The sequence below is a fragment of the Somniosus microcephalus genome, chromosome 20, assembly GCF_052327205.1.
Source record: "Somniosus microcephalus isolate GS21.2 chromosome 20, FLI_Smic_1.0, whole genome shotgun sequence".
NCBI classification, from domain to species: domain Eukaryota; kingdom Metazoa; phylum Chordata; class Chondrichthyes; order Squaliformes; family Somniosidae; genus Somniosus; species Somniosus microcephalus.
The window spans coordinates 74,363,837-74,374,215 of NC_141006.1; the positions used below are offsets into that span (position 1 = coordinate 74,363,837).

Below are 10,379 nucleotides of genomic sequence, written 5' to 3' on the forward strand. Positions count from 1 at the left end.
ACTCCAAGTCTCACTCAAATGAGAGTAGCCGGGTGGTAAAATTAACATGATAGTTTTGGCTGCTGTACTGCGACGTGTGTTAGTAAGACAAACACAAGAGAAAAAACTCACATTTGTATCGTGCCTTATCGTGTCCTCGGGGCTTTTCAAAATGTTTCGCAGCCAAGTAATTATTTTTGAAGTACAGTCAATGTTGCTACGTAGACAAGTGTAAGAGCCAGTTAGCGCACAGCAAGATCCCACGGGCAGTAAATGAAACGAGTGACCAATTAACAACGGAAAACGCTGGAAAAACTCAGCAGGCCAGGCAACATCCGTGGAGAGAGAAATAGAGTCAAAGTTTCAGGTCGAAACCCTTCGTCAGAACTGAGAGAAAAGGCAGGAAATGAAACAGATTAAAAGGCCGGTTTGGGGGCTGGGAAATGACCAATTAATCTGTTTTTGATGGTGTTGGTTGAGGAAGGAACCTTGGCCGGGGCACTGGGAGAACCGCCTGCCCTTCTTTGAAGCGGGCAATGGGATCCTTTTACATCCACCTGAACAGGCAGACAGGGCCTCCCACCACGCAGCAACCAAGTTGGAAAAATGAGTTTTGAAAAGCTCCAAGTAGTTTTGTGGTCCACTAGTTTACAATAATGAATCCTGACAGCATTTACTTATACACCGGGCATTGCTGACTGACAGATAGATAGCTGCTGATTGAATACTGACCACATCCTATAGTCTTTTCAGCAGATCCTGGTACCTTTGTTAACAATATATTGATCGGTGGCATAGCCAAAGGAACTCATGCTGCTTTTCTTGTGAAAATCAGCAGAACAAGGTAGAAGTAGAGCCGCTAATATTAGAACTCACATTTATAAATTTATGTAACTACAGTTAAGTAGAAAAGAAAGTGTCCAGTGGTAAATCACAACCATTAATAGGAGCAACAGTAGTGTAAATGAACAAGACGAGTTCATTATTTCAATCGAGACTGGGCACACCTTACATGGAGCAGGTAGGCCAGGAAATACAGGTTGTTTTGTATGAGGGGAAAAGCTTATAACGGGATGTCTAGTTTGGCTCTCCGTTCGATGTCCTCCTGAGATGCTGAGTGGAGAAATGAGGTGCTTCCCGCCACAGATCTCAGTGGGCAGGTCGATGTGATGTGTTCCACGGTCTGAGACTCACGGCCACAGTCTCACTTCGGGTCGTCCCTCCTCTTCCACTGGTGGAGCGGGAGGTTGCATCGTCTGCGCCCCGTGCGGATTGGGTTGAGCGCCGTCCACCGTCTGCGAGGGAGGTCGAAGCCAGGGACCTCTGCTGTTGGGCCAGTGATGAGGTGTTGGTTCTTTATCTGGATAGTGGGTCGACACCAGCCGCGTGAATATTGGCCGCTGTTTCCCAGAATGGCCGGCGCGATTTTAAGCGCTTTCGTGGTGAGATTTTCAAGTCTTTGTGAATGGGAAGGTCGATGTTGCTCATGACTTCTTCTATCTCACGGAGCGCGGTGAAATACAGGTGGGAATCGGGGACAGGTGTACTGGTGAGGAAAGTGGGGAAATAAGGAACTCGTGGTTTGTCCAATCAGTGCCAGGACCCTGGGGATTTGGAGGTAGGGAAGGGATTTTAGGCCGCATCAGGAGGGAAATTTATTTGACATTTTGAAAACACATCACAATAAATGAACTAGCGGACTTGAACAGTGCTATCCAGGTGTACGGACACAGCTGTCCCACAAAGCGTGACTGCCTGTGTTTGTGTCCAGTATCTGCAATAACTAGAAGTAAAGGAAATGTTTCTGCATGTGCTGGATTTGAACCCTGGCAGTCATAGAATCATAAAAGAATCAGATAAATTTACGGCGTAGAAGGAGGCCATTCGGCCCATTGTGTCCGTACCGGCCGAAAAAGAGCTATCCTAGCCTAATCTCACTTTCCAGCTCTTGGTCCGTAGCCTTATAGGTTATGGCACTTTCAAGTGCATATCCAAGTACTTTCTAAATGCTTTTGTGGGACTGTGATGAATATATTACCTCTAGATGGAGTGGTTGAACTAAAGGATAATTAATTAGGAAAAATGGGATTAATTCTGCATGCTAACTTTTCAAAAAGGTAACATGGATTAAACATCTTATGGAACCGACTTATTTGAAGTGTATTCCCAAGGAGAGGAACATGGCCCCCCCGCCCCCCCCCCCCGCTGTAAAACTCAGCATTAAACAGAAAAGCTGCATACAACTGCTGGATCAAAATATTCTAGCAGTTTAAAAATACTGTCAGAAGGGGGCGAGTTAGTCAGCATAATTGTTACAATATAAATACTGACATCAGTGTGTAGACATTTTAGGGGGCTCATTTCTTCAGATATTTTACTACACAAATGTCTTTTAATGAATGGAAGATAGGTTGTCTCTGACTATTCTTGGTGCCCAGAAACAAAAACAAGTATAATCCAGCTCTGTATATTTAGGCACTTTACAGCCTTCTGGACTCAGCATCGAGTTCAACAATTTCAGACTATAACCTCGGCCCCCATTTTGTTCAGATGGCAGCTGTTGATGATTTTGCTTTTGTCATCTCCAGTTCCTCTAGACCCATCTTTTGTTTCTTTAATAAGAAACCGAAAATGCTGGAAATACTCAGCAGGTCAGGCTGCATCTGTGGAGGGAGGAACAGAGTTAACGTCAGTTCTGTCGAAGGGTCAGTGACCTGAAACATTGACTCTGTTTCTCTCTCCACAAATGCTGCCTGACCTGCGGAGTGTTTCCAGCATTTTCAGTTTATATTTCAGAATCCCAGCATCCGCAGTGTTTTGCTTCTGTTTTCTTGTGCTGGGTCCCCAACTCTTTACAATCTATATTAACGATTTGGAGGAGGGGACCGAGTGTAACATATCAAAGTTTACAGATGATGCTAAGATGGGAGGGAAAGTAGTGAGTGAGGAGGACATAAAAAACCTGCAAAGGGACATAGACAGGCTAAGTAAGTGGGCAGAGATTTGGCAGATGAAATACAATACTGGAAAGTGTGAGGTTATGCACTTCGGCAGGAAAAATCATAGAGCAAGTTATTATCTTAATGGCAAGAAACTGGAAAGTACTGAAGTACAAAGGGATCTGGGGGTCCTGGTGCACGAAACTCAAAAAGTTAGTATGCAGGTGCAGCAAGTGATTAAGAAGGCCAATGGAATGTTGGCTTTTTATTGCTAGGGGGATAGAATATAAAAACAGGGAGGTATTGCTGCAGTTGTACAAGGTATTGGTGAGACCGCACCTGGAATACTGCATACAGTTTTGGTGTCCATACTTAAGAAAAGACATACTTGCTCTCGAGTCAGTACAAAGAAGGTTCACTCGGTTAATCCCGGGGATGAGGGGGTGGTCATATGAGGAGAGGTTGAGTAGATTGGGACTCGACTCATTGGAGTTCAGAAGAATGAGAGGCGATCTTATTGAAACATATAAGATTGTGAAGGGGCTTGATCGGGTGGATGCGGTGAGGATGTTCCCAATGATGGGTGAAACTAGAACTAGGGGGCATAATCTTAAAATAAGGGGCTGCTCATTCAAAACTGAGATGAGGAGAAACTTCTTCACTCAGAGGGTGGTAGGTTTGTGGAATTTGCTGCCCCAGAAAGCTGTGGAAGCTACATCATTAAATAAATTTAAAACAGAAATAGATAGTTTCCTAGAAGTAAAGGGAATTAAGGGTTACGGGGAGCGGGCAGGAAATTGGACATGAGTCTAGGTTCGGAATGGTCATGGCCCTGTGGGTAGTGGAGTGGGCCCAGGGGCCGTGTAGCCTTGTTCTGCTCCTACTGTGTTCTAATTCTGTGTTAGATTTCAGGAGATGGTTTTATTCCTGTTCCTGGCTGGGGTGGAGATCGCCTTTACAGAAGGTAAGTACTGTAGAAAATATAGGGACAGAGTGATCTCCTGGAAGAATTTCGATCGCCTAGATGGGTCGGAGAGGAATTTCCCAGATTTTTTTCTCCCAAATTGGCCATTGGGTCTTTATCTGGTTTTTCGCCTCTCCCGGGAGATCACATGGGTTCGGGTGGATGCAGAGTGATAGAAGATTTGAGGTTAGGATCAGATCAGCCATGATCTTATTGAATGGTGGAGCAGGCTCGAGGGGCCGATTGGCCTACTCCTGCTCCTATTTCTTATGTTCTTATATATATTAATGACTTGGATGTGGGAGTACAGGGCACATTTCAAAATTTGCAGATGACACAAAACTTGGAAGTATAGTGAACAGTGAGGAGAGTGATAGACTTCAGGAAGACAGACAGGCTGCTGGAATGGGTGGACACGTGGCTGATGAAATTTAACACAGAAAAGTGCGAAATGATACATTTCGGTAGGAAGTACGAGGAGAGGCAATCCTAAAAGGGGTGCATGAACAGAGAGACCTGGGGGTATATCTGCACAAATCGTTGAAGGTGACAGGGCAGGTTGAGAAGGCAGTTAAAAAAACATATGGGATCCTGGGCTTCATAAATAGAGGCATGGAGTACAAAAGCAAGGAAGTTATGATGAACCTGTATAAAACACTGGTTCGGCCTCAACTGGAGTATTGTGTCCAAATCTGGGCACCGCGCTTTAGGAAGGATGTGAGGCTTTAGAGAAGGTGCAGAGGAGATTTACAAGAATGGTTCCAGGGATGAGGGACTTCAGTTACGTGGATAGACTGGAGAAGCTGGGGTTGTTCTCCTTGGAGCAGAGAAGGTTGAGAGGAGATTTGATAGAGGTGTTCAAAATCATAATGGGTCTAGACAGGGTAGGTAGAGAGAAACTGTTCCCATTGGCAGAAGGGTCGAGAACCAGAGGACACAGATTTAAGGTGATTGGCAAAAGAACCAAAGGCGACATGAGGAAAAACTTTTTTACGCAGCGAGTGGTTAGGATCTGGAATGCACTGCCTGAAAGGGTGGTGGAGGCAGATTCAATCGTGGCTTTCAAAAGGGAATTGGATAAATACCTGAAGGAAAACAATTTGCAGGGCTACGGGGAAAGGGCAGGGGAGTGGGACTAGCTGAAGTGCTCTTGCAGAGAGCCGGCACGGGCTCGACGGGCCGAATGGCCTCCTTCTGTGCTGTAACCATTCTATTATTCTATGTTTCTTTACTTGTTCCATTACCAGCCCCTTTTGCCTCACACCATTGTCCTTTTTGTCATTTAATCACTCCTGCCTTCCACCGTAACAAAAGACCTGCATTTATATCGCACCTTTCACGATCTCAGGACCTAGGAGGTAAACCAGAGGGAGGATGTGACCTGTGTATAAGACTAATCCTACTTTTATTTCAAAACATTTCTAGTTTTATAAGCAAACACCTACAATGCCACCAGAGTACAAAACCCCCCACATATCTCAGAATATCCTTACACCTGATGTAATCTTTTAGGGTCAATTTTTTCAAGATGAACCAAAGGCTTGAGCTGTTCTGAAAAGCTCTTCATGTCGTCCGACACTGCGTCCTGACCGGGTGGTGCCACCACATTCAGTTCTACGAGATACGACAATGATAGTGGCTCGATGTTATCTATGTTACTAGGCAGCAGAATCCGAAAGACTTTGGACACCACAATCTTCATGATCCCTTTGCGAAAAACGTGCCCCTTCACCACAAACTCGTGGTCCATTCGGAAGCCCATTTCTATCAGAAATTCGGTTAAGCTGTCGGAGGTGGCAATGTCCACACAATTCCGTACCAGCGCCGATCGATTTTTATCCCCAATCTCTGGCTGCCCAAGGTAGCGGAGGTGCCAAGGCACGCCAGGCTTGTCCACAGCACGCCGGGCCCTTAAAATAAATGGGCTTCCTTGCTGGGCTTTTAGCAGAAAAACCAGCTCATGATCTACAAAGGTTTCTGGCTCCATATTATCACAAAGGCCACGCAGTCGATGAAGAAGACTTTCCAGACTCTGGTCCAACACACTCCCTGAATAAATCAGAATCATTAAATAATGAGGATACGGAAAAATAAAACACCAGACTTATAATAGTATGACATTTTTGACAATGAAAACATTAATATTGCAATTCTATTCCTAACATTGTTAGTTTTTGGAAAAAATAAGATTTCATTACTTTCTTTAAAAAGCAAAGACAGGAACACGATTACTGACTCAGTACAGGAAACTTTGGTTTATCCGGAGGTTAACTGTCCGGATGCTCGATCCACCGGCAAAATTCAGGAGTCAGTTCAGTAAGTTTTTTTTTCTTTTCGTTGCTTTTTTTTCACCAGTCAGGCTCTGCAAGGTCTAGCTAAAGCTGTTGCTTAGCTACAGAGACGCTTGCAAGCTACGGCCGCCTGTTTAGAAGCAAGCAACAGGGTTTGTTGCTAGATACGGAGCTCAAAAGCTTCCGTATGTTTTAACATTAGCGCTGGTTTGTCCGGCAGTTTTGATGGGGCGGCAACAGCTCGGTCCCGTCGGGGCCGGATATCACAAAGTTTCCTGTACAACCACACCAGAGCACTTCAGTGCAGCAAGATCCCGGTCTGTACTCAGCTAGCATTTAGGGCGCGATAATTGACTTCCGCAATCCTTGGTACAACTGAGTGTCTTGCTGGGCCATTTCAGAGGGCAGTTAAGAGTCAACCACATTGCTGTGGGTCTGGAGTCACATATAGGCCAGACCGGGTAAGGGCGGCAGATTTCCTTCCCTAAAGGGCATTAGTGAACCAGATGGGTTTTTACGACAATCCAGTAGTTTCATGGTCACTGTTACTGACACTAGCGTTTTATTTCAGATTTATTTAACTGAATTTAAATTCCCCAGCTGCCGTAGGGTCACATCTCCGGATCATTAGTCCAGGCCGCTGCATTACTAGTCCAGTAACGTAACCACTATGTCCCCACTCCAGATCACTATCCAGTGGCCTCTGCCGGAAGTGCCCTTCAGGGGAGGACAGCAGCACATTCGGCTGTTACTGGAAGACACCTGTAGAGCCATATCTTCAGGCCAAATGGAGGGAAGAAAATTGGCAGAGAAATAGGAGCAAAAAAAACAGAAGAATGCATCTGTTTTGTTACTCTACTGAGAAAGGTGAAGAATCTTATATCGCAGCCCACTCCTGTCTGTCTGCAGTTCTCTAGCAGCACACAAGTACAGGGACAAGCTATAATTGAATATGACCCAAATAGGGACAGCAGGACTGGCTGGGACGAGTGTCTAGCCCTCCTGACTTATATGCCAATCACTCAATAATTGATTTAGCTATAAACCAAAGTCCAGTCATTTATCTAGTTAAACCATTTGCAGGAAACTTTTTTTATCCGGCACCGACGGGACCGGCGTGGTGCCGGTTTATCAAAAAGTCCAGATTACAGAGAGGTATAGTTTAAAAGGTACGAGAGCTCCGTACACAGCAACAAATCCAGGCTTCCCTGTTGCTTAGCAACAGCTGCAGGAACCCTGGCCACAGACCAAGCATCCCTGTTGCTTAGCAACAAGTGCAGGAACCCCAGTTACACAGCCACAAATCCAGGAACTGCCACTAATATGAAGTAAAACTTACCTGAACCTACTCCTGAATTTTGCCGGTTAACAGAGATTTCCGGTTATTCAGGTGCCGGTAAATCGAGAGTTTCCTGTAATAGTAAAATTACCAGGACCACATTCCGTACCTTGCAGAATATATTCCATCATATTGATAGTTCCACCAATGACGGGTAACACGGTTACAGGCGGGGCCTCCATATCGACAATTCTCCAACAAACCTGACTGGGGAAAAAAAACTGCTTTCAAGAGACTGGAATGTTTGCAAACCAGACATCATTAAAGTTGGCGTTTCAACAACAACTTGCATTTATCCAGCGCCTTTAACATCGCAGAACCTCCCAAGGCACGTCACAGGACCATAAATCAGACAAAATTTAACACCAAGGCAAAGGAGACATTAGGACAAAGCTTGGTCAAAGAGGTCGGTTTTAATAAGCGTCTTAAAGGAGGAGAGAGGCGGAGAGGTTTAGGGAGGGAATTCCAGAGCTTTAGGGCCTCGGCAGCTGAAGGCACGACCACCAATGGTGGAGCGATTATAATCAGGGATACTCAAGAGGCTGGAATTAGAGGAGCGCAGATATCTCGGGGGGGGTGTGGGGTTGGAGGAGATTACAGAGATAGGGAGGGGTGAGGCCACTGAGGGATTTGAAAACAAGGATGAGAATTTTAAAATCGACGCGTTGCTTAACCGGGAGCCAATGTAGGTCAGTGAGCACAGGGGTGATGGTTAGAGCTAGGGAGGGGCGAGGAGGCTATGCAGGGATTTGAATGTGAGGAAATTATAAGTCGGTGGCAGACCGCGAAATGGCCCAGGCGTAGGATAATGTGAGACGGTGGCACCACCACAGGAAAGGGGAGAGGAGTTGAACTTTATTTTTAAAACTTTTTTTAAACGCCTATCCCTCCCCACGATTCAGTCAGTAAACTCACTGCCTGATGGAGACACGGAAAAAGAAAGACTTGCATTCATATAGAGCCTTTCACGACAACCAGACGTCCCAAAGCGCTTTTGGAGTGTAGTCACTGTTGTAATGTAGGAAACGCGGCAACCAATTTGCACACAGCAAGCTCCCACAAACAGCAATGTGATAATGACCAGATAATCTGTTTTTCAATTATGTTGATTGAGGGATAAATATTGGCCCCAGGACACCAGGGGGTAACTCCCCTGCTCTTCTTCAAAATAGCGGGATCGTTTACGTCCACCTGAGATAGCAGACCCGGCCTCGGTTTAACATCTCATCCGAAAGACAGAACCTCCGACAGTGCAGCACTCCCTCGGTACTGCACTGGGAGTGTCAGCCTGGATTTTTGTGCTCACGCCTCGAGTGGGAGCTTGAACCCACAACCTATTCATACTCAGAGGCGAGAGAGAGTGCTGCCCACTGAGCCACAGGCTAACACCGTTATAGAGTCATAACATAAAGCGTCATAACGGCACAGAAAGAGGCCATTCGGCCCATTGAGTCTGATGGCAGCATAAACCACTCCTTTCTGCAGACAGTCAGTCAGTGTAGCAGCGAATATGCTGGCCGCCCTTTCTTTTTAAAGATACATACGTACGAACATACGAATTAGGAGCAGGCCACTCGGCCCCTCAAGCCTGCTCCACCATTCAATAAGATCATGGCTTATCCAATTACTCCACATTCCCGCTCACCCCCGATAACCTTTCCCCCCCCTTGCTTATCGAGAATATCTCTACCTCTGCCTTAAAAATATTCAGTCTCTGCTTCCACTGCCCGCTGAGAGTTCCAAAGACTCATGACCCTCTGAGAAAAAAATTCTCTGCATCTCTGTCTTAAATGGGCGACCCCTTATTTTTAAACAGTGACCCCTAGTTGTAGATTCTCCCACAAGAGGAAACATCCTCTCCACCTCCACCCTGTCCAGACCCCTCAGGATCGTCTATAGATGTTAAAACTTGTCCCCTCTCTTCCACACAGAGAGAGACGGTGGTGTTTTCTTGTCGGCCTGTGTTGCTGGGCAGCCCCCCTGAGGTGTAAGGGTGCGGGCCGGGAGAACCAGAGCACAGAAAGGGCCGGACAGGCGGAGGAGACTGGGCCCAATTGCGGGGGGGGGAAGCAGCCCTGTGAAAATAAAGGCCGACACCGAGCACAAAACAGCCCCAGCCCCAGCCCGGCTTGGAGGTGGCGGGAGGGAGATAGCGACAAGCCTTGAGGCCGCTGTGAGCCCAGCCTGAGCCCCGAGGCCCCGCTGTTACCTGCAGCTTCCCTCAGAACCGGAACGGAAGATATTTCGGTCGGCCGCCGGAAGTCGGGGAGGCGGTGCAGCGGTCAATGTGTTCCGGGCAAAAAGAGAGAGAGAAGTAAAATAAAAGTAAAACGCTTTATAAGAAGGGTTTCAGCTGGTTGCAGCCACAGGTTGCTGCAGTTTAATCCCCCGATGTTTCCCCCCTGACCCATTGTTGTAGGGCAGCCACAGCAGGGGCCTGGGTTTAGAGGGACAGCAGCAGGAGGCCATTCAGCCCCTCCAGGGCCTGTAGCATCACTTCACCCCTTGTGGTCTCAGTGAGACTTGGGGGTGTGAATGTGAGGCACAGACAACACATTGGGGGAAAAATTCAGTTGTTTGCGCCTCCTGTTAGCGCCTTAAGAGGGCACCAATTGGGGCGCAAAGCAATTAGCGCCCGGGCGCGGCGATGTTTGCGCCGCTCGCGAAATTAACTAGACATTTTGCGGCTGCGCTAAACACTACCGCCGGCAGATTGTGACGTCAGTCGAGTGCGCAATTCCCCGGCAGTGCCCCGGACCGGATACTGCCTGCCGCTAGCAACGACAGGTTGAGGGGAGCGTTTTGCTGTCAAGAAAGGGACTAGGGGAGCGCTATTTAAAGGCGACCGCTTCCTGCCTTTTTATGTC

The 10,379-nt window shown here is 46.9% G+C and overlaps 1 protein-coding gene across 4 annotated transcripts; it reads right to left on the reverse strand.

Annotated features, from left to right (window-relative positions):
• Window positions 1–3,152: 3,152 nt before the first annotated feature.
• On the reverse strand, window positions 3,153–9,828 carry med18 (mediator of RNA polymerase II transcription, subunit 18 homolog (yeast)). 4 transcript variants are annotated; one of them, XM_085963016.1, is made up of 3 exons: window positions 9,722–9,828; window positions 7,622–7,719; window positions 3,153–5,931 (listed from the first exon to the last, which is right to left on the reverse strand). In XM_085963016.1, exons 2-3 carry the CDS (start codon window positions 7,692–7,694, stop codon window positions 5,372–5,374), a joined length of 633 nt encoding a protein of 210 aa, XP_085819142.1. In that variant the 5' UTR covers window positions 7,695–7,719; window positions 9,722–9,828; the 3' UTR covers window positions 3,153–5,371. The 4 variants fall into 4 exon arrangements, with proteins under 4 accessions (XP_085819142.1, XP_085819146.1, XP_085819144.1 ...); XM_085963020.1 differs by having other exon boundaries at window positions 7,622–7,715; window positions 9,722–9,818; XM_085963018.1 differs by lacking the exon at window positions 9,722–9,828 and adding an exon at window positions 9,203–9,697.
• Between the last annotated feature and the right edge of the window lie 551 nt (window positions 9,829–10,379).